Genomic DNA, 25,190 nt, shown 5'->3' on the forward strand with positions numbered 1-25,190 from the left:
TTGTGTTCTTTCCAGCCGTATCCCCACTTCATGCCTCGGCGAATCACAGGCAGACGCTACCGCTCTCAGCAGGCCGTACCTCCACCTCCGTACCACCCGAGTCTGCTGCCCTACTTCCTGTGAGTTACACATGCAAACACACATCAGTGTTGTTTCAGAGAAACAATGAGCTGTAGAAAATGTCACTGTTTTTCTCTTTGGTTTTTTTGGTGGTTCAGATCTGTTCTTCCAGTCCAGCCAACAGCAGTGGGTCCCGCCATTAGCTTAGAGCTGGATGTAGATGATGGAGAGGTTGAGAATTATGAGGTGCGTGTCTATTATCATCTCAGGAAACACTTTAGGAATTTGTTTTAAGAACACTTTATTCTATTTTACATGTGTATTTGTTCTTGTGTTTGACTAGGCTCTGTTAAACCTTGCCGAGCGTCTCGGAGAAGCGAAGCCTAGAGGTTTGACGAAAGCCGATATCGAACAGCTGCCTTCCTACAGATTCAACCCCAGCAACCATCAGTCTGAGCAGACTTTGTGAGTACAATACACACACTTTAAAACTTACAGACTGTGATTTAACTACTTTGTGACCTACATGGAATATGTGTACTGTGTGAGAAAAAAAGCCTTTTAAAACGCCTAAAATAGACATTTTTTTCTTTGATGTTTTGAAAATACATGAACAAAATCGTGATGTTGGAAAAAGTTCATTAATAATATTATGTCCTCCCTCTTTCCCTACAGGTGTGTAGTGTGCATGTGTGATTTCGAGTCTCGTCAGCTGTTGAGAGTACTGCCCTGTAATCATGAATTCCATGCCAAGTGTGTTGATAAATGGCTCAAGGTAAGCAAGCATGCTAATTAATTAACTTTATTTATTCATATTATAATAATAATAATGGTGTTATTGGTATTATATCCTTAAATTATATAAAGAATTTCACTGGATCTCAACCTTTTTAACTCCAATGCCCGCATTGTCCAGCAGAATATTTAAAGGCTCCTCGATGTAGACTATTTCCAGTATTTCTTCTGCTATTACGACAAAGCGGAAACAGTATTGATATATTAAATTAATCTAACCATTATGCATTTTGTGATTTTTAGAACTTTCAAGAACTTTCATTTAAAAGCACATTAGTTATTGAAAATAAATATTTTTTTTATTTTATGATTTTTTTTTTTTTTTTCATTGCATTGCAATTTAGATCACAGTTAGATTATTTGAATATATTAATAAGAATTTAAATGCTTTTTAGTCATCTCTAAGTCTCTTGGGAAGTTTTTCTGAGGCCCCCTGTTTAAGAAAACCCTGTCTTGGTGTGGTCACATTTATTGTTGTTCAGATAATTTTTGCGGGCAAAATCCAGTCATTTCAATTGGAATCTACAAAGTCGTGAATTTCATGTGAGGGCCATTTCCCCATGCTGATTTCACAACCGATTCAAGTCGGTCACAAATTTGCCGTTGACCACCAGAAAGCTGCTTGGTTTGAAAGCGACTTTTGTGTGAACTGTGCTTCATACATCAAGACGACACTATTGACAATGGACCTTTATTTTTCCCATGGGATTTTGCTAGTGTGACCGCACCCTCGGGCAGAGATAGACTTGCCTAACTATAGCTTTTCCCCAGTTGTGATCTATATGTTTCTTAGACCAATTTGACAATCCGTCCTCCTCTGTCTTCTAGGCTAACAGAACCTGTCCTATTTGCCGAGCAGATGCCTCTGAAGTCCAGCGGGATTCCGAGTGACTCTGCTCACTGAAAACGCACACACACACACACACACACACACACACACACACACACACACACACACACATACATGCACACCACTAAACACTTTTGTCATTCTCCTACCCTGTTACATTCAATTAACTTCCTAATGCTAAATTACTCCTCACACACAAATGACTGCTACAAACAATTTGTGAGAACTTTGAATCAAAAACATTGTTTGATATTCATCTATGAATATCCAACTAACTGAGACAGACAGACACACACACACACACACACACACACACACACACACACACACACACACACACACACACACACACACACACACACACACACGTCCCTTTGGTTGTTTGATCACTAATTCTTTTGAGTGGAAGTCCAAAGATTATGGTTCATATTATCATTCTGGTTATGTTCTGGTTCTGATATTGTTTTTCTTTTGGTTTTTTAATATATAAATATATATAGTTTAGTTCTCCCCTTTGGGGGTGGGTGTTGGTATGTTGCCGTCTTGTGTGAATGAGTGTGTATGTGCACTAACATTCCCGGCTATGTGAGCACACCGTGGTGTGGTGGTCTTTACGAAGGTTAATGTTGTGAGCATGGGCTTTTATATTTTACCAACAAATATAGCTATATATAAATATGTATGTATCAATATAGAGGGACAAATTACAAAATTCATAATTGTTTTTTAATAGGAAAGAAAATTGTCTTCAAAAAATGGAACAAAAGATTGCAGAAGATTCAAATTATATCTATACATAAAGAGGGGCTTTTTGGGTGGGTCTTGCTCAATTATGATTTAGCAGTCTTTATAGAATTGGAAAACTGTGAGGTGTGTGTGCTTTTGTGTGAAAGAGTGTGTGCGTGTATTAGAGAATCAGTTGTTTGTTATTTATCCCATATGTGTGGTACAGAACACTGGCTTGTCACTCTCACTTTTATTCTCGTCTGGGATTGGCTGAGGATGTGCACTGACATGACGTGATTGGTTTGGAGGGGCAGTGGAATATTCTCAAAGTTTTTAGATGTATCCTGCTGCATTTTTTTTTTTTTTTGGTCACATTTTTCAATATTATTGCAATTTACAAAACATAACCATTTGAAACCATTTAAATATGTATTCCTAATCCACATCCAGTCCTGCAGATTGATTGTGTAGACAAATCACCACTTTTCTCATTTAGCACTTAAATAGTGTAATTTATTATTGTTTGGTGGCTGCGCAGACACTGATTAAATCCTGCTATCTGCCTTATGTCTAGCATCTCTTAAAACAGTGATTCACCATCTTTTTAAGCCCAAGCTGAAGTTAATTTTTGCCTAGGAAATTAGTTGTATGCCAGTTAACCCTGTAGCAGTGTTACCCACGTACTCATGAGTTTACCAAAATTACCTGTAATTTTGAATTTGGGTCATTTGGTTTCGTATGCCTTTCATTTAGTAATCGGGGACTCGAGGGTATGCGTATACATGCCTTTTCGAAGAGGACTGAGGTTATATCCTAGCATTTGGGCTTCCTTAAAAAAAGAAAATGCACAGATTCTGCAGGACAAAGGGGAGGGCATCACACACACAGACCCCCCTTGTTTTAAGTACCTTCCCTTCATTCCCAAAAGGCTCTCCTCGGTCTTCGTAAATGGTTTAATTCTTTTGTCTTTTCATTTGTCGTTTCGCTCTCTCACTGCCCTCTCTATACAGTTAGCTGTTCTAAAACAGCCTTCCAGTGCACCCACTCATACAGCCTCCATAAGGCTGTTATAGCCATTCATAGCCACGTGCGTTACTTTATAATGAATGCCTGGGATGCGTCATGACCTAGAGGGGTGTTTGAATGTGTATGATTGTTTCATGTCATGCATTGTTATCATTATGAATGGATATAACTGCCTCTGTCGTGCATTATGTAGGCTCTATGACTGGTGTAGAAAGTGTCATATGAATTCTGTAATGTAGTCTCAGAGCCTGCAGTGTCTTAATGAGAGATGCCTTTAAAACATTCTCCAGTGTTGTCCGCTTTAGTGTCATAAGTCGAAATCATGGCGACCAGAAAATTATGAATCCTTTATTCTTTTCAAACAACAAATGTGCATTACCTTAACTATTGTCATTTTGTGTTCTAGGAGTTTTATTTCTCCCCTGCTTGGTACAATAGCAGTTACCTCAGTTTTACTATTTATGGTTTTTTTCCCCTTATTCTTTTGCAAAACCAATAAGAGAGCTTATGAATTCTCTTGCGTTTGTTTATTGGTTGTTTTAATTCTTACCATTAAAAATACAATTGTATCATTTAACATGTTGTAGTTTCATATGTATAATATCTGTAACCAAAATCATTTGAAGGCTTGATATAAAAATTTTTAACAAACATTTGTACATTTTTTTATGAGATATTACTAGTAATGCTTTACACAGTAGTGCAATTTTTTTTTTCTCCGTCTCTGACCCCTATTCCCAGTCTTTTGGATTTCAAAGGGTGGCTCAGTAATAAATGTATACTTTTCTCTTCCTTGAACTTTTCTGTTTTTTCCATTCTTATCTCATCTCTTTATCTATGTTGTCTTCATTTTCATGGTTAAATTCTTGAGGGTTAAATTAATATTTCACCCCCAAAATGAAAATCGTCATTTACTCTCACCCTCATATTTTTCCACATCCTGTATGAATTTATACTGTGGAACACAAAAGAAACATTTCTAGCAGTATGTCCAAGCTGCTGTTTTCCATACAATTAAAATGAGGATTAAAAGACTTGGAATATGGTGCAGGACTTTTCTCAGTTGCCACTGGTATCATGTTTGATTGGACGACAAAAGCTGAAACTGCTTTATACAGATATTTTAATCCTGCATAAATTTATGCAAAAGCGAAGGTTGCAAAATGTTTGTTGATTCTTATTAAAGGTGGCTTTGCGGCATTTAATTTACACCAAACCAGAGTATCTCTGGTTGTGTCTGCATAGTTGCTATTGAAACATCAAGGGAAGTCTCAACAGTTGGTCAGAGCAATCCAGTCCTCTGCATCTCTCTACATGTATTAGCCATTAGAGATATATATATATATATATATATATATATATATATATATATATATATATATATATATAAAATAAATAAATAAATATAAATAATTAGTATGTTTTCTGAATTATATATGTAACTACTTAATCAAACTGAAAAACTGAATGTGCTCCAAATTGTAAAACGTTTTCTAAACTCATTGATAAGATGCTTATTTGAGCTCTATGCTTGAAAAAGTGCATCTTAGACCCTGAATTGAAGTTGCACAACAATTTGAGATTTGCAACAATTGATTCTTTCTCTGTGGTAGCAACCTGATGCCAAAGCAAAGCCCCCAAGCCAACAGCTGTTTATAGTTGCCTACCGCTTTTGTCATCTTCGCAATGAGTCCAGGGCATGTCTCTGTATAGGTGTTGTCCTCCTCCTCTGATGAAGGAAGGAAGGGATGTGTGTTTACCGTCACACTCACTATACGGCACTATTGCGCTAAACTTTGAATATTGACTGATGCTCTGACGTTCGTCAGAGTTAACCTAATGTCATGAGATTTAATACAATGATTCCTTTTGTGGAAGAAATTTCGCTGGATTTCCTAAAGTTTGAAAGGTCAGTGGTGTCAGGGTTTTGTTTGAGGCACTAGCAAGCAACCTTTGGCTTTAAAACGTATGAAATAAAGTGGAAAATATAATGACTATGGTCCGAATGCATATGTCCTACCTACCTATCAACATAATGATTTCCATACACGCACCCTGCTTGCCCAGACATCATGTCATCAGCACGTTCGGTAGGGTTATGCATATCAGCCTATGGGAAAAAAAAATATATCAGGCTATGCAGTTCTGGACAAACACCGAGTGCCACACTGCAGCCACCTTTTAAAGTTCTTCCTGAACTGTTCATCCTCAGACACTTATGCGTTTCTCTGGCAATGCTATCAATGCGGAAATGAAACTGCAGCAGTCAAGTGGTTCAACTAGAGCACTTTAAGTTGTTTACGTTCTTTATTATTCTGATGTAATGTGCTTTAAGACATGAGGTAATTTACCGCTGTCTCGTGACGCTTTGCAGAGCATGTGTTTTGAAGGAAGCTTGGCTTTGTGGAGCGCTCTGAAGGGAGGGTGGGATCTTATGCTTTCAAAGATAACTTGCTATTGCTAGCCTGTCCGAAATTGCCCTTTAGGTTATGAACTTCGAACATTTCTGAATGTTCTCTGAACGTTCAAAATATTCAGTTTTTTTTTTTTATTGGTTATGTGTACATTAGAGGAAACATTAAAGTAAAGTTCAACTTTATCCTTTTTAGAACATTGGTGTATGTTATATCATAAAAATGGGTATATCATTAGGCAAACAATATTCATGACATACAGTAAATGGGTACAGTAGATTGTCCTCTCCAGCAGGGGGCGTATGGCAACTAAGGTGTAGTGTAATGACACCTATTGGTCATGCAATATAAGAACATCATATTTTCTGTCCTGGTCCTGGGGACAAACAGCACTGCACATTTTGTACGCCTCTCCTATCTGACACACTCGGTTCAGTAGAGAGGCATTATCTGAATCAGGTGTGTTTTTAAATAAGGGAAAATATGCAGTGCTGCTATGGGACCACAAGACAACTGAAAAGCACTTTTCTATTAATAGCCTATCTGAAGAAAGCTATCCGTCAGCAGTCCTATTCACCTCAGTGGCAGTTGCTTCATATGGTACATGCTAATAAATAAATAAATAGATACCAGTGAATAGATACACTAGAAAAGGTTAAATGTACTGTTTATATGCTAAATGCTACTGTTGACTTAGCAAGCTTAAGTTCATTCCCTTATTGAGATGTATTGTATAGGCCTACCATTTGGGCTCATTTATATTTAAAAGGCCTCACATTTGTTGTTATTTTTAAACTCTTGAAAATTGGAAAGTAAGCCATCACAAACTATATTGCAGAAGTGGTTGTGGGCAACATTAGCTGGAAAAGGATGCACTTTTTAAACCTCTTTTGTCCTCACTGATTCAAGAATTATGTCAACATTAGAAATAAAACTGCTGGCCAACCGATTTGATGGGTTTTTTCAACAATAATATAACATAAGAATTGGTGGCAGAGGGTTTCGAACCCTCTTGACCAACATCAGCTCAAAAAATTGACTTTTCTTTCCCAATGTGTGCCTGAAAAGCTAATGTGTTTTACAAGCTCAATATAGGGGTGCGGATGTGGCAACTTTTATTCTGCTTAAAAACTTGTGAACCCTGGTGTCTAGCCTTATTATTTCTTCTGCTTCCCCATCCTGAGTTGATCGATCAGCACCGTGACTCGTAAGTTGTACAAAAATTATTAAATCAACCTTTGAACTTGGCCTAAAATCAAATTTTTGCTTATGTTTATGTGGCTGCCAGGCTGCAAATGAGCTATGTATCAAACATTCTGAACAAACCCCTAACGTAAAGTATTAAACATCTGAAATTAATTCTGCCTGAACAATAATTTATAGACTTATAATTTCAGAATTAGGAATTCAATAAATCTTTGGCTTTTGCAAATTAAATATTTTCTTACATTTATTTGTAGCCTATACTATAAACCTAAAGCTGCAGTCACATTTACTAATGTTCAGTTTCAATATGAATCCACACAAACAGGATTTTCCCAAAGATTTACACATGCAATTTCATATAGCGGGGTTTAGGTTGGTAAAGGATTTGACGTGTTAACTAACAGAAAGCTGCTTGGTTTAAAAGTGGCTTCAGTGTGAGCTGTGCCTCATACATCAATATTGACAATAGACAATGGATATTTTTTGCCTGACAAAAGTGCAACTCCAAAAGTAGCACACGGGACCAGGGTCAGAAATGCTTGGGGCAAAAATACATTTATATTGTGGGGGGAGGAAAATACCAAATATAACTGCATTCTGTAGATTTTTTTAAACTTGCTACATAATAGTACATTTCATAATCCTTTCTAAGCCTAATTAGATATAATGTATTAAATGCAAGCCTATTCTAGCAGTGTTTATTGTCGTCTTATACAAAGATTATTTATGGCTGGTGTGGTGATTTTAGTTTTTAGGAAACAGCCCTAACTAATCAGATGTATTTATTTCAGTTTAATGATTCAAGGGACAAGTATTTGACAGATTTAAATGGTTAGATAAATCCTCATTAAGGTAAAAAAAATAATACTGTGAAAATTAATTCTAGAGGACAAATATAGCAATTGCATATTTCAGTTGTATATTGCTCAGTCTTTCTGTTTACCACCTCTATACAACTTTCAGAAAACTTTTTTTTTTTTCTAAAACTTTCGAAACTTTTAGAATTATGAAATTTACCTAAAACTCACGTGCAGCCATTCAAGCACTGGTATTTTCTTCAGGAAATGCAACTGTAGGTTTACTTAATATTAATAAACTATTAATATAATAGCCTACTTTGAGAGACAGGGAGACAAGAGAGAGTTGTAAATATAATATATAATATCATATCATATAATGTAATATAGGCTAATGTAATATAATATAATGTAATATAATACATAAAGAGAGAGAAAGAGAGAGAGAAATGTGGCCGTAACTGGAGCGGTAACGGAACTCTATTGTTCTCGTTAAATTCCGTTCCCCCGCGCTCTCGCGCATGCCAGTCTCCCGTTCTCTAGGAGAAGAGACAGGGAGGCTGATGCGCTCGCCTTGCTGCCTCTAACGCATTGGCTGAACGTAGACCTCTGGTGTTTTTTTAGTTGATATTTTTAGCATCGGAGGTCGGACTCGTATTGCATCAAGCGTGGTAGTTCGTGCAGTTCATCTGCAGTGCTGCTGAGCGCTGGAGAACCGCAGTGTGTTGCGCCGAGAACGCTCGAGCTCAGCATATTGAAGAACGTGTCCGCTATTACGGCGAATGATCTGAAGTAAACACACGGGTCTGTTTGTGGAGCGCTGGATATCTCATCTAGGCTTTCAGTGGCCTCTTGCTAAGACGCTTTTTTGGGGGGGTGAAATGGCCAGTCCTGGAAACGATTCGGCTTCAAATGCCCAGCTGGATCAGGGTGAATCTGCAGACGCTACCCCTGAACCAGCGTTTCAAGAAGCTCAGAAATGGATCGAGGTGAGTCTGCTGCACATATGCGCACAGAAGTAAACATTTCTTTCGCATTCGCATCATTTTAATATTTGCTTCGACACTCATATAAAGAGGTTACATTACGCTCTGAACAGCTTATAAATATTGCACCGTTACCTGTTGTGAGCGCGCGAGCGTGTGTATCGTGTTTGGTTACAGCAGCGGGCGTTCGAGCCCAACAGCGCGGGGATCATGTGCGCGGGATTCGGGTGCTGTAATCGGACTAGCGAGGCTTTGATGGCTCACCGAATTTTTCACTCACATGACAACCATCAGCCTGTTTAAATTTGTTGCCAGATTTTACACTGTAGGTCACCTACCCATGAATGGACACTTTTCCAAACAAAACAGGACTCGTTTTAAAGATGTGCAGAAACATAGGATACACTGACACTCATATTCTGCGAGCGGACACGCCCCCTTTCGCTAAGCGATTCCAGTTGTTGTGGAGCCTAAAGACACGCCCCCTTGTCCTCTACAGACCACGCCCCTTTTCTAAGCAAGCGCAGTCGTCATGGCAGCGCACGGGCTCAATCAAACAGTTTGTTTACGGAGCATTTGTGGCATATATACACTATTGGCCTTCGTTTTATTTGACCTGATTAACTGTCAAGTGTAACATAATGCAGAACTACTTCATCCCCAGAGATGTTAAAGGTTTTAGATGTAGGTCTTGGTATTAATATTATGACCTATTTTAGGGGTCGAGGATTGGATAGGGAGCATCCTCACGTCACTGATCTAGATTTGAGTTGGAGTCGTGTGCATGGTTTTCAATCTTTTTAGATTGACCTTCAAATATGATCATCCTCACCTCATGTGTGGGACCCCCCTTCCTAAAATTGTAAAGGAATCTATATCATTTCTTGTATAAAGACCCTATTTATGTTGTGAATAATTATTATAAATATTTATATTTTATTAAATATAAATGTCTAAATTATGTAAATATGTATAAAATATTATTTGGGATTTTTTTTTTTTTTTAGGTTACATAATTTTTTTTTCTACTCATTATTCTACTGTATTGTTGTATGTATTATGTAATTATTTTAATAAAAAATGTATTTAATTTATTTTAATCTTATTTTTTATACCTATTTTATATCTATTTACTCTAATTTTTTTCTTCCTTGTGGCCCCCGTTTATTTATTTCTAGATAAATTGGGACCATCAGTATTTCCTTATGATATTGGAATATGTGTTTTTTTGTTAGGTGTGTGTGATCTCATTTCACAAATCCCACCAAAAAGTGGTCTGTATACCATACCATAACCTGTTCACGCTTTCTTCGGTCTGCTTTGCTAGCTATGTGTCGATTTTTGTTCATGCGTTTCACTGGTAGGCCTATGTCAGTCACACGTTTTAGGACGATCAGTATAAATAGACAGGCTGAAATAGCCTAGCACCCTGCTGCTCGCAAATAGTTTTAACTAAATTGGCACAGAGAGAGACATGCTTCTGTCTCCTGCTAAAAATGCTTTTTCCTCAGTGAGTCACTGAAAGAGCTAGAAAATTACTGACCCAAGCATATGGTAGACTGAAACATGAACAGCAGACTGCGGTACAAATATTCAGACATGCTTGAGGCACATTCATAGAGTGAGCCTCTATTTATTGGTCAACTGAGATTGGGTTCTTGATGGGCGACGTCAATATTTAGAAAGCATGTTGGACGTTGGACAATATAATATTGATATATAAGCTGCATAACTTGACAAAAATGGCTGAAATCAAGCAAACCCTTATTTCGCGCAATAGTTGCTCAAAATTCACAAAAACATTGATGATCAGTAAGAAATGAATTAAATATTGTAAAATTTCAGTTTAAAATGCATTTTCCAAGTTCTTAGAAATGTAATCTTTGTATTATTTAATTAAGCTCTAATGTCGTACAGTGTAACAAGTAATAAAAGTGAATTGAATTATTATATATTTGTAATATATTATGTATGTATTCCTTCAAATGTGTATAAAAGTAATTGAATTATTGTTGTTTTATTAATATTATTATTTTTCTATGCATGAATGAATAATTCAATAGGTTCACAGCCTGTTCTAATCTGGCCATGCCATAAAATGGTTAAAAGATCTGATTTATAAATAAATAAAAAACGTTGTAACCATGACAAACAGTCAAGAGTTTTTTTTTTCAGTGAGTTCCTCTCAATGATATCATTTCCTGTTTTTTTTTCTTTTTTTTCTTCTTTAGGTTGGTTGTACCACGTGACTTTGATTTGGTGGCTAAACGTTTTCCATAATAGTTTATTATTATTAAATCATTTATAATAATTTGCCAAAAATCAACAGCTTAATTGATCTACCCATATATCGGTCTGCCACTTCTTATCTGTATGTAAGGATTGTTTTCAGACAGAGTATTGTATGTCCCGCAGGAGACCTCAAAACCTCTCATAGGGCTCATAGGCGTGTGCTGGATGGGCCATGTGGCACTGTACGGAAATTGTATGAGGAAACCCTCCCAGTGCACCTGTCAGTGGCTAGAGACGGACAGCAGCAACCACATCACATTACAGAAAGTCCTTCTCTGCCTTGGCCTATCATATTTCAAGTGCCATAGAGTTCCTCTCCCATTGACTCTCAAGTTTCAGAGCACTTCTCTCTTTCTCTGCCTGTTTCTTTCCATCCTACCATTTGACCGCCACTGTCATAGTCACCATGGAGACCATACGGTATAGTCCGGAACGCTTTTCAACTTTTGGTCAACTTTGAGTGCATCTTTCTGGCAGATCAAGAGTATGAGGTTAAGTGTGTGTGAGTGAAAGAGCTTCTACATTTGAGTACAGATGGCTCTGTCATATGACTTCATAAAGCCAGCTGTCACAGCTGTGCAGTCACACACACACACACACACACACACACACACACACACATACGGATTAAATGATACAGCTTACACCGTGAGAGAGATTTGGGAGACAGACACAGGCTGTCTACACTATTCACATTCATTTAATGCAGTCCTCTTAGGAACACAGGGACTGAAATCACAGACTAAATATGAGCTCTCCATTATTCCATTGGCTATGGTTTGCTTTCAAGTATTCAGGATCACCACACTAAGAGACACTTTAAGCCAAATGACCTTCAGTCCAAATGTTTTTGTGTAAAATCAGTGTTGCCAACTTTTGAGTTCAGCTTGGAGTGAGAATTAGGGAGGAGGGCTGGGTTATTGACACAAACTTCATGATTTGATTCATATGCTTGCGATTCGATTTCAGTTTGACATCGATTCATTTAGATATCGATTCAATTTATATATAAACAGTCTGTTTCATGAATCTTTGTGGCTCATGTGTGCAAGAAACACTGACTCTAACAACATGATGACTCTAACTTTTTGATGCATTTACACGCATTTTAGTCTCAACTCGGCGGTAATGTAGTGACACTTGTGTTACGGTACCTTACCAGGACTGTGTCTGGTTCGTACTGGTCTCTGATTAGCTTTTGATGAAGACACATTAATCCAATGCTCTTGTCTTCTATCTCAACTCCAACACAATGTTCATGTTGTGTAATGAGTCTTCTAGCTTATGTAAAAAAATTCAATTCTTTCCAGCATCAAAAGCTCTCCAGCTCCACCACCCACCCTTAAGAGCAAACACAATCCTCATGTATTTTGCAATCGTTCAAACGCAGTGTTATATAACACTGATTTTACTCATCTTGGAAAAAGCAGTCTTCCTGGTCGAGGAATAATCTGCAAGAGTCAATGGGACATTTAGCATATCTCCCATAATTCACTGCTGCACTATATAGGAGAGGAGAAGAGATATATAAAGATAGGGAAGAAATAGTATGAGTTGTGTGCTATTCTGATTTCAGCCACAGACAGTGCATGTCTGTATTTGTGTGTGAGTATAGTGTGTGTGTGGTTGTTTTGGCTTCTGACCTCAAAAATGTTGCATGCAAACTTGCTTTTTCTGCTGGTGTGGCTACATTTTGTTAGCAGTTGTATTGATCCAGCTCTTTTTCTTTATGATATGACATTTTTAGTTATATATTTAGTTAGTATATGGGAAATACTAATGCCAAACAAAACAAAACAGGGCTTCCTGGACTGTTTGGCACAAGACACTGTAATATCACAAAGTGGGTTTGTTTACCAGATTGACCAACGCTGTGTGAATCAGAGTAATGCACTGCATGGTCCAATTGAATTCAACACAGAATTCTTTATTTCAGGCCTCAGTGCAAACTCGAAATTGCTTTAACAAGATTAAACATTGTAAACAAGTACAACAGGAGAAAGTTGTGCCATGTGCAGACATAAGGCTTTTTAATCCACACATTTACTGTAATAACACAAACTGTATTTATGGCTTTTGTATGCAAGAGTTTATGAAAGGTAAACTCAGTCCCACTATCAGAATATTTTTCTCCCAGCTGTATAAAAAAAATCATTTTACAAATGTTTTGTTCAATATCAGTAAATGTATATCCGCATCCCAATGTAAAGTTATGTTTTATTGTCAAATTCATCTTTATGACAGAAAAATATGCAATATTATTGCACTTATAGGTCCTTGTAGATAATATCACTATTATTGTTTATATATGTATATATATATGTATATACACACATACATACTGTATATACTGTGTATATGTAGATACTGTGTGTGTGTGTATGCATGTATGCATGCATGTATGTATGTATAAACGCACACATTTATATATATTGTAGCGTTCTCAGGCAAGGACGAGACGTTTTCAGATAACAAAGGGTGTTTATTAGAGGCTGTTGTCGGCCACAGCCCACGCCGTACACACCCGACTCATCAGAGAACCGCACTTGAACTTGCGAGGCGCTCTCCCCCCTATATTTTCCGGTTTTTCCCCAAACTCCCCAAGGGGTGGAGCCTTGTTCCATATTGAACTTGAACATCGAATCACATTGAATGAATAAAGTACCACATTAACATTAAATGCATCCTTATTTGTAACAGAACAGCATTTTGAACACGTTACACTATATACTACACACATTATATATATATTAGGGCTGTCAAAGTTAGCGCGTTAATAACGCGTTAACGCAAAATCATATTAACGGCACTAATTTTTTTAACGCGCGATTAACGCAGCGCGTATTTTCTGTTTGACCCGTGGCCCAACCCCTAGTTGGAGAAATGGAGATACACAGTGTTGCCAACTTGGTGACATTGCAGACCCCTTTAGCGATTTTTTTCCCTTCAACAAAGCGCCCAAACCTTATTTAGTTTCTGAGAATCTACCGGTAATGCCGGTACTGCTCTCTCAGCACGCGCGCGCGCCTCTCTCTCTCTCTCTCTCGCTCTCTCTCTCTCTCTGCGTCTCGCGCGGAGGAGCAGCTCTTTAATTCACAGATATTATGTTGCTTCTCTAATTTTACAAGTATAGCCGAAATCAGAGCACAGATATTGTCTTTATCTTATGTGTATTTATCTTATGTGTATTTGATTTCACCAGACGACGGCTCGATTATCAGAATTTTTGTGCAGATTAACTTAACATCTTAGAAGGAAGAGCTGGTTATGTCTTAATGGGTCGCGTTTCAGTCACCATTTCAAATTCATTCCGTTGACAACAGAAACAGTAAAATATACCAATGAAAACATTTTTATTGAGAATTTAGCTTCATCAAAATGGGCACAGAGAGAGAGACAAACTACAATGTAATAATAAATAATTAATGTAGCCTACATTTAGCTTTAGAAGAGCTGCCCCTGTCATGCAAAAATCTAATCATGTTTGTGTTAGTAAATTGCTCAGTGCAAAGAAAGAGAAGTAATGGTAACCTGGCATTTTTTTGTTCTTTCTACATGTCTAATATGAACAAGTTCTTTGAAAAACATCTATGACCTTTGAAACATGTCTCCTCCTTATGCTCTATATTGACTATGGTTTCAATAATAAACATACATTTGCATAAAGCATCTATTTATCCATGCCCACGTTGATTAGAGTATTAGTATTAATTTAAGGTACATTTAGAACAAATAAAAAAACGTGCGATTAAATGCGATTAATCGCGAGTTAACTCATGACAATCATGCGATTAATCGCGATTAAAAATTTTAATCGATTGACAGCCCTAATATATATATATATATATATATATATATATATACACACACACACAGTATATACAGTATGTATATATATATATATATTTTCATTTTAAAACACTCCCCATTCCCATCCCCAGAACCCTATGTCTACATTACGACTCAACAACAAAACTGCATTGAGATGGATTAATAGAGAAATGAATCAAAACCCTTCAGTCCTCCAGAGAGGAATGAGTCTAATGAAAGAAATGTGTGTGTATTGATGTGCATTTTCAAGCACTTCAGCAAGTCTTGTCTGAGGTGGAGTTTATCGCATAGTGTCTAAGCAACCGATTAGCCGAGTGATTATTAACATGTGAATGAACTCACAAACAGTGAGAGATTGGCTGAATTGAAAAACATGTGCACACACACACCAAGGATCTGAGGGAAAGATACTCTGAGAATAAGGTAGAGCGGTGGAAAATATCTTACACTGAAAATAGAGTTTCTTCCAGTAGCTGTTATAAATCATGAGTTATTAAACTTTTTTGGCCCACAACCCAAATAAGATATTTTGTCTTTACTGAAACTTTACTGAAATAATTTCTTTACTCTAATACATTCTTAAAGGAACCACTGTTGTTCTTTCACATATTTAAAATGTAACATTTTAATTAAAACATGAACACTGATAGTAGGTATATAAAAAAAATGTTAAAACTGATAATACATCCAGCTTGCACTGGAATGAAATATTGCTGAATGTGATGTTTTGAACGGTTTCCTTTTTCCCTTACAGAATTGCACTCAGCTAACCCTATTCTCTGCCAAAAATACCATGGTTGCTACAGTTATTGCTCCTACAATAAAACTGTGGTAACCTGGTATTCACAACAACTGTCATTGAAAAAGTATTCAGGAAGGTTTTAACACAGCTAAATGAATGTAATGTTTTTCTGTAGACCTTGTAACAATAATTGCAGTATCTGTGGTATTTTGGTAGAAATGATGGTTGCCATGTGGTTGTGGGATCGATGATAGAAAGCATTTATTCAGTCCCAACACATACTTTTGTCTTATGGAACATAATACATTCATGGAATTAATGTGAAGCAAATGTATTTTCTCTTATTCACATTATAGCATTGTGCTGATCTGTGGGTGTTAGGTGCCTCTGCCCCTGTCCCACATACACATGTCATTTGCTTGGTTATTTTAAAATGCTCCAGTCACCCACATTCTGTCCATTTAAATATAGGCTACCTACAGCTGTTCAGTTCTTTTCAATAGTTGTGTATGTATGTGTGTGTGTGAATGCTTGTCCTGACACTGGCAACCTTGTCTAACACACTTCTAGTTCCCTGTTTATGTGTCCTTCTCTCTATGCAGAGATCAACGCTTACATTTTTCTTTAGAAGCACTCATTTTTGTCCTTTTGCAAAGTCAAAAAAGTTTGTTTTTTTTAAATTCATGGCAAGATATAACATATTTCGACATGAATTCTTGATATATTTCTAGTAACAACGTTACAAAATGTTTGTGAAACAGTTTAATATTTTCAGTTAACCCTGCTCATGAAAATTAATTACATTTTGTGACATTCACCCAGTAGCAGAAGCTTATTGGCTGAAAAAAAGTTGAAAAAGGTGTTGTTAAATAAGATGGTGAATTAACTAACTCTAGTATAGCTGATAAATATTTTTTATGACTACAAATTATCTGACTTAATGGAGATGCACAGAAGATTACTGTGTAATGTATTCATGACCCAGTTAACCCTCTGGTGCTGTTCATTCGTTTTTGACCATTTTGTTTTTTAGATTTTACATTTTGTCGGAATGGTACGAGCCTTGGTAAAGGTTTTGGCACTTGCGATGTGAACACACACACAAACATTATGGACGTTATAAAAATAGGCACACTTGTATTGTTCGCGGTCAAAAATGACAATGTTGGAAATAAATAAGAGACGAATTTCACCTAGTGGAAACGTTTCGTACTGCGCCCAAACAAAATCTTACTAACGCAAAATCGTTTAGATTTTCGTTTAGAGATTCATGGCTTTGATTTTCTCACAATTTTAGAGTAAAACATGTTTTGAAAAATAAATATTTCATATAAAATTAAAAAATAGTATGTTTATGCATTTTTCATAATAATAAACCTAAACCTCTATAACTTTTTTTATCATACTAAAATAGACTATTACATTCATTTCATTGAAATAATAATTTTGACCGCCACCCAAGCAGTACTAAGTTTCATACAGCAACTGATGGAAAGCAATAACAAGCTGCCAGTTGCAGTGTGGAAGGTAATCTGCATATTTAGTTATTGGTGTTTTTATTCTGATAGTTTTACATTTAAGTTTTGATCAGTACTTTTGCACATTGGCAAACAGTAATTTTCACTCGCAAATTCTTGTGAGGGTCAGATTCCAACGAGCAATGAAGAGCATAACATTTTAAAATCCGCTTTTGCCCACGTATTATCCCTTGTTCTTTTACAGCTTTTAATTTTGCCAGAGTAGTGGCGAGAGAGAGAGAGAGAGAGAGAGTGCTTGTTAATCCTGTGTGTGTCTTTGTCTGGACAGATGAGTTGGAGTTGTCTATTTCAAACAGCCCTAGTCAGGTGGCCTATTTTCAGATGTATTTTAAGACCGTATGTCCTGAGAGACATCATCCCTTGTCTGTTTCTGCCTCAGTGAGAGAGAGTAGCCCTGCTTTCTGCTGCTGAGGCTGTTGCTTAGGTGATTATACCTAAGCCTGTACACTGCTATTTTGGTCTGTGTTGGGCCTTAATGATGATGTCATGGAGCAGATTCTCAAGCAAACTTTTTATGGGTATTAGTCTCTTAATCATGTTAATAAATGTCATTTTAATTACATATTGCATATCACATTAATGTCACAATAATGTTGTGTTAGTTTCATTTACATGGACTTTTAGTTTGTTCACTGTTAGTTTCCTGTTTCCTATGCCTTAGTCAAAGCCACTAGAAGGCAAGCCTGCAACCTTTAGCGTAACGGCTAATGCTAACGCTCGGCTGTGGCGGTACACAGGGAAGGAGACCAGAGGCTGTTTTTTTTTTTAATGGATGTCAATGGAGAAGAGGCTTCACAGCACTAAATAATCCACTTTTGTGAGGAAATAGCTTATCATTTAATGAATCAACTGCCTGCCCACTAATCTTCAACATGTTTTACGCTAAACAATACTTTTGTTGGGAACGACATGTAGATTTTACTATGATAAAAAGGTTATTTTATGGGAATGTCGCGACAGGTAGGACTCAATTACGGCATTACAGGTGTGACGTCAGTTTGTAGGCCAAAACACGAAAGCGAGTTAGCATGTTAGCTCTAGTTCCATCGTCCTGAAGTCAATGTTTTTTTTAATGGGGTTTTGGTTAAATGGCTGAAATAAGGTCTGTGGTGAACACAAGCTCTAGACACTTTCATGTTTTATTCTACGATATAAAATACATCAATATTGCCCCACTCGTGATTTTTTTTAAGCTGTAACGTCTTGAAAAAGGCGGTTGCTAACAAGTGGCTAAATTGGACTACAGAGGCTGTCGAGACGATCACAATACATGTACAATACACGATGAACAATACATGTAAGCTCAGTCCGCTTTTACTGCCTCATTATGCTTAGAATTGTGCTCTTATAAACTATTTTAACTCAAACGTTCTGGGAAAATGTTTTTAGATAAAAACTGAAAGAGTTGTCGGAAGCTTATGGTGACGTTGAATTTGTGGGACCGTTGTGTAGTTCGTTTATAGCCTATGTTTTGCTTTTTACTTCTGGCGACTGCATACATGGATTTCTCGGCGACGTCATCACTGCTTGCGCACGCAACCAAGAGGCAAAAGACCCGCGGTCTTCGTACCGGAGTAAAGGGTTTAGGCTAGTAGCAAAGTGGTGGTGTTGTCGCTAAGTCAAAATGCCAAGGAGTTGTTGCGTAATTTATTTACATGCAGGCCTATCTATTGTGTTTTATCTGCTCATTTAAATTATACGTGTTGTAAGTAATTCCAAATCTAGGCGAATGGAAGAGTGGGACAGAAGGAGGAAGTTGTATGTTATATTCTTTCTTTTCATAATTTGACGAGCTGCACATGACCACATAGCACGTAGTTGTACGCATCAAGGGATTTGTACGCTCTAATCATTTCTCTTGTATACACACTTGGTGTCTGAATAAGATTATATATATCAGGCCATACAATTGCTGGCCACTTCTTGTCATCCACAATCCAAAGATCGTCATGTATTGCGTAGGGATCCGGCAAGATCTCACCATTGCTGAGAGTAAGTTTTTTAATATTTATATATAGATTATAATCGCCATGGTCGGAGGTACTAATGGCTGAATTCCCACATAATCCATCGTCAAATCTTTGATTTACAGTAACGTTATATGTGTCATGAAATGTTGCAGGTCGTAAAGTAACATAAACAAAGGTTAACTTATATAAAAGCAAATTCGGGCTCTAGAGATGCTGCACTGCTAACATTGGCTATTACATTACTACTAACTTAAAGAGCAACTTGCAGGTTAGAAGACCCAACAAGTCAATGTATAGAAAAATAATGTAGGAACTAGATTTTCTTTAAAAAAAAATTATAAATATGCTACAGTGGCTTCTGGAGTCGTTTTTGTGAGAAAATTTTACTTCCGCATCTGAAAATGGGCGTGACGGGCGAGAGTCGTGACGTAGCACGAGGGAGAGCGGTCGATTCACACAACAGGGAAATATGGATTGCAATGACATTTCGGACGCTGAGGAAATTGTTTACGGACCACAGCCATACAATTATGAGCCTGCTAGGCTGCCAAGAGAGCAGGGACAGGCCAGGATTAATGTTAGACAGAACATATTGGAACTTACAATAACAGAAACTAAGCTTTGATCAGGCGTTTGTCATGCTCATTAATATCCGCCCAGACTAACGTTACGTGATATAACTTAGCAGTTTCTCATGGAGAGACAGAGAGATATTTATTCATGATACATTTTTTGTTCCATAGGTGCTTGTGTGGGAAATGCGAGGCAATGTTTACAGCTGAGGAAAGTCAGTGTTACAGGGAGGTGGATGCATACTGGGCCTTAGTGGAAAATGCCAAACTTCCATGGTTGCAGTTAGTGTTACTACAGTAAAGCCATGGTGAATGTTGCTGATCTGTGGACACTGGATAGTTCGTTCATTCATTGCACAATGTTTATTCCTGGTTTTCACGTCAGCGCTGTTTGATTCGTTAATAACGGAGAAATGTGAATATTTCTCACTAGATCTCGCAGCGATGTTATTACTTCAGTGGCGAACTCTTTATTTACCTCGCAGTTAGGCTAGTGTTGCTTGATCAGGCTCGCGCTGCACTGGTCCAAACTGATAAACGGTCCACACAAACACAATAACGAGTAACTGTTAGCTCAGTTTCGTTCCGCTTACATTGCGTTTGCCAGTTGATGTTGTGCTCGCGCCTACATCCAGCGGGAGAACCCGAAGATGCGTACACTGAAGGAACCGCACTAGCTCTGAGTCTCACCCGGTTCTTACTTCGGTATCCCATGTTGAACTCCTTCATATCGCCGGGACGATAATCCTCCAATCTGAAGTGAACCCTACACACGACCGCGTTTTCCGAAGCCGACGCGGAAGAGAAATCCCGTCTCTTAACCTGCACAACCCGCACCCAGGCACAAAAGATAGCACCGTCCTTTTTCCTGTTAGGAAACCGGTGGACTCGATGTCCTGACAGGCTGGAGTTTTTGCAAGCTCCACAAACACATACATTTACCATGACGATGATAAATTGAAATACAAAAACTACTGAAAACACACTGTCTCACGACCGCTCTTACTGAATACCAACCTACTCTGCACTGAGCTGCGGCAGAGCACAGCACACGTCTCCCTCGTGTGACGTAAAATGACGCGATGTTGAAAAAAAAGCGGCTTGTACGAGCAGTCAAAGAAACGCTCACTTTATCTACTAAATTGGTGTCATTATGTCGTTTTAAAACATTTTAAATCCTGCATTATCTTTTCATATGGTATTTTCATACACGGTTATATATTCATTTAGATTTTTTTTTTACCTGCAAGTTGCTCTTTAACATGATAATTCATACATAGGCTATGCATCACAGTATGTCCGGATTTTGATTCGTAAACAGTTGGACGTTTTAAATATGCGACACAAACAAACAGACCCAGCTCTGAAATTGCAGTTTATTATTGAGTCAACAAGAAATTACAAACAATGCGAAATCTACGTTAATTACAATGTTCTTTTACAGAACTCGGCATAACAGATAGCGGTTTTCTGCCTCCTGGATGCGCGCGCATCCGGTATTGTTTGTATACAAGAAACCCGTGTATTTAGGCTTCAAAATTCATAAAAGTTGTTTTCATCTGTGATAATTATCTTGATGGACGTACAAGTATAATAAACTTTTGTTGATCACAGAGCTTGTTTTTAGCGTTAATTCAAAAGCCTATGGGAAAATCCTTTTGGGTTGTTCTCAAGGGAACCAGAGTGATGCTAACTGCCGGTTGGCCTACAAAGTGGTGTCATACCTGCTCCACTCTATTGAAATATTGAGTGATATTGTCTAAAGAAAGTAAAAAATAATGACTTTTCTTTCAGGCTTTACCAATTATGATAAGACTTGTATTGAAATGAAACTTCTTCTTCGTCTACTTTGGAGCTAAAATGTTACAATTATATTTGCATTGCATATCACATTATATTTCCTTTTTTTAGTTAGTTAGCTAGCCTTTGTTTAGCAAGCTAACAACTTATACTGCAAGTTATTATTAAGCTAACTGGAAAGGAAGATCTGTTTTGATTAGCAATATCATGATATCACTACATTTTTATTAGGTATTAAAGAATTTGGATAGGAATTTGGGTAAGTGGACAGGATCTCTCTATTGTATTTATTGATGTTTTGAATTAGCTTTTATTTTTAAAGTTTTAGTTTCAGTTTGTTTTATTCATTTTGTTATGAGCTTTTATTATTTTAATTTAATATTTCTATATAGCTTTTATTTTTGTATTTCAGTTTTACTTTTAGTAGTTTTAGTGCTTAACTTAGAACTTAACGTATTTATTTCAGTTTAAGGCAGGTTTTTCTACACTTAAATGACAAAGCGACAATAACACAATCACACATTCACAGCTAGTCCATGAATTACGTCCTAATTTAGTACAATATTATGTTGGTTAGCCTACTCCTGTTCTTATTTCAGAGAGTTTTATATTGACTTGCTATCAAAATAAGGCTTTGCAATATGAGAGTGTGACAGATGAACAACAGAAAGCAAGATCTTAGTAAAAACTATTGCTGGTAAGTCGGATATCCTCTACCAAAACCAAATTGCTTTGAGTCAGCTAATGGGACGCTGCCTTGAGCAGCTCACTGTTTTCTTGGCTCTAGTGTATGGCATCTTGGCCATTATGGTGAAATGTGGCCTCTTACACAACTGCACTGTAGGGGAGCTGTTCCTGTGGGTATTTTGACTGGACTGTCACACGCAGGTGTGTGTGTGTGTGTGTGTGTGTGTGTGTGTGTGTGTGTGTGTGTTTGCGAGCCTGGCGTCAAGGTAACGGAACTGCTTGTCTGCCACTACCTGAACACAGACTCATGGGGACTTGTGTCACTGTGGGACCTAAATTGAAGTCTCCATGGGTACAAAAGCTGATAAATCATACAGAATGCGTTTTTTTGAAAATGTAGAAAATTTTGTGTGATGCAGGTTTAGGGGTCGGGTTAGTGTAAGAGGAGAAAATATACAGTTTGGACTGTATAAAAACCATTACGCCTATGGAGAGTCCCCACAAAAATAGCGAACCAGACTGTGTGTGTGTGTGTGTGTGTGTGTGTGTGTGTGTGTGTGTGTGTGTGTGTGTGTGTGTGTGTGTGTGTGTGTGTGTGTGTGTGTGTGTGTGTGTGTGTGTGTGTGTGCTTGTGTAATGAAGAGAGTAAAGACATAAGGCAGAAGATGAGTGAGTCTTTCTGACAGTTAAAGACAGCTGCAGAGGATTTCTCAAAGATCTGTGTGTGATTGTGAGATGTCTGCATGTGTGAAAATTGGTTTGTCTGTGTCCTGAATCACTTCTTATTCCCTATATAATGCACTACCACTGCACTTAAGTTTTGTAGCGTTGTCTGAATTTTTAGAGAAGATTTAATTCGCTATATAATTCACTTTAACTGCGTGAACTTTGGTATATACTGTTCAAACATTCTGGGTCGGTAAGATTTTGTAATGCTTTTTGAAAGAACTCTCTTATACACACCAAGGCTACTTTTATTTTCATCCAAAATACCGTAAAAACAGCGATATTGTGAAATATTATTACAATTATTATAACTGTTTTCTGTTTTAATACATTTTAAAATGTTATTTATTTCTGTGATGCAAAGCTGAGTTTTAAGCAGTCAGTTTTCAGTTATTCTGCTTAACGTTTTTATGAAAACTGAAACATATTTTTAAGACTCTGACACATTGAATGTTTAAATAAACTGAAATTTTGTAACATTATAAATCTGTATTGTCACTGATCAATTTATCAAGTGTAATGCATCCTTGCTGAATTAAAGTATTAATCTAAAGGTGCTCTAAGCGATGTCACACGTTTTTTAGGCTGAAACATTTTTTGTCACATACCGCAAACATCTCCTCACTATCCGCTAGCCTGTCCCCTGAACACACTGTAAAAAAAATGTGGTCTCTGTAGACAGCCCATGCTCCACAAACGGCAACAAAAAAAAAAAACAGGCCCAGCCTGGACCACGAAACATAACAAACAGTGTTCCAGCCAATAACCGACAAGAATGATTTGGGGGTGGGGGTTGGGGGGTTAGTGTGCGTGCACATGAAGGGGGGTGTGGGGAGTGGAGGAGAGAGGAGCATGACGAGGGAAGTTAGCTAGAGGAGAGAAGACCTAGACAACGACTAACGTTAGAATTATATTATCTTGAATTCTGATATGTCCGACATACGACCAAGAGACGACGTTCCGATTAACAAATAGCAAAGAAGAGGGAAAATGAGAAGGAACGCGCAAAGTCCCGAATTTACATCGGGGAAAGGGACGGGATGAGGGAGGGTCGAGCTAGACTCCTTTTTTTTTTGACAATACTTCGAACGTCAACAAGAAGTGACGTCACCCAACATCGCTTAGCTTAGAGCACCTTTAATTCATTAAAAAAAAAGAAAAATCTAACTGACCCCGGTATGTGTGACAGCTTCAGAGCCCTATTCATTGTCTGAATTAAGTCGCTCATTTTCATTCACTCTTTCCCTTTATAGTGAGCAATAAGGCATTTGCTATATAGGAGATGAACGAGTGACCGAGTGAGTAATTTCAGACACAGCATGTGTGTTGTTGGGTAAATCAGTGACCCATATTTCATTGCTAGTGTCATTAGCCCTTAGCACAGTTAGCAACAGCTACAAAAATAAACCAACAAATCATTCACAGAACACCGTCAGATGACATGGTTTTCATTTAACTACAGCAACATAAAGGACATGTTTATGATATCAGTGTAGCCTAATTAACAAATACTTCTCAAAAGTTTGCACAATTTTGGTGTAATTTCTTGCTTTTTTAAAATACATTTTTTAGATTAATTCTTTGTGCTATTTTGTGCATATTTTTGTTTTTTTTCGTGACCCTTTTCCACTTTCTCGCTGACCTTTTAAATTAAATGGGCTTTTAAAAATACCTATTTCCCATGTGAAATTTGCAAAGCAAAATATATATGCTAAACAATTCTTATTTTTACAGAATATTGCAGTATTTTTGCAGTAAAAGTCTTTATTCATGTGCCCTCATAATCTTTAATCAAAACTTTATCTCCCTCTTGCAACAACTCTTCTCTTCCTTGATGACATATTTTCTCACATGAGATCACATCAATAGATACCCAGAATTGATCCAATCAATTCCAGATGGATAGAATGAAGTCCCGGCCTACATTTTTTCTTGTTCGAGAAGCCGTTTCACTCGGATATACGTCATAATAGGGAAGAAAGACAATTGCAGCGTCCATTTTACGACTTTAGGATCTGAATGAAATGATTTGGAATCTGCCAAAAATAAACTTTGAAAGCATGCAGAGCAACATGTGCTACACAGAGTCAGGAACAGCACAAGGTTTGGCAGATTCTGATGGTATTAAGGAATAATAGCATCAATCTGGGTTTCTCCTCCTCATTACCTCAG

General features: G+C 37.4%; 2 protein-coding genes across 8 annotated transcripts in view; both read left to right on the forward strand.

The window, feature by feature from the left end:
• rnf38 (ring finger protein 38) overlaps nucleotides 1-4,253 on the forward strand; it is a 38,491-nt gene extending 34,238 nt beyond the window's left edge. The window contains exons 9-13 of one of the 2 annotated variants that reach the window (XM_081362527.1): nucleotides 16-119; nucleotides 210-306; nucleotides 404-525; nucleotides 736-835; nucleotides 1,684-4,253. In XM_081362527.1, the coding sequence (XP_081218653.1) occupies nucleotides 16-119; nucleotides 210-306; nucleotides 404-525; nucleotides 736-835; nucleotides 1,684-1,746 (486 nt within the window). In that variant the 3' untranslated portion in view covers nucleotides 1,747-4,253. The remainder of the gene's footprint in view (nucleotides 1-15; nucleotides 120-209; nucleotides 307-403; nucleotides 526-735; nucleotides 836-1,683) is intronic. The other variant, XM_081362528.1, reaches the window with a different exon arrangement.
• Nucleotides 4,254-8,501: 4,248 nt separating this feature from the next.
• limch1a (LIM and calponin homology domains 1a) overlaps nucleotides 8,502-25,190 on the forward strand; it is a 55,426-nt gene continuing 38,737 nt past the window's right edge. For 5 of the 6 annotated variants that reach the window (XM_081360328.1, XM_081360329.1, XM_081360327.1 and 2 more), the window contains exon 1: nucleotides 8,502-8,863. In XM_081360328.1, coding sequence (XP_081216454.1) covers nucleotides 8,756-8,863 — 108 coding nt within the window. In that variant the 5' untranslated portion in view covers nucleotides 8,502-8,755. The remainder of the gene's footprint in view (nucleotides 8,864-25,190) is intronic. The other variant, XM_081360326.1, reaches the window with a different exon arrangement.

Source organism: Scardinius erythrophthalmus, assembly GCF_964197995.2.
Source record: "Scardinius erythrophthalmus genome assembly, chromosome: 3".
NCBI classification, from domain to species: Eukaryota; Metazoa; Chordata; class Actinopteri; order Cypriniformes; family Leuciscidae; genus Scardinius; species Scardinius erythrophthalmus.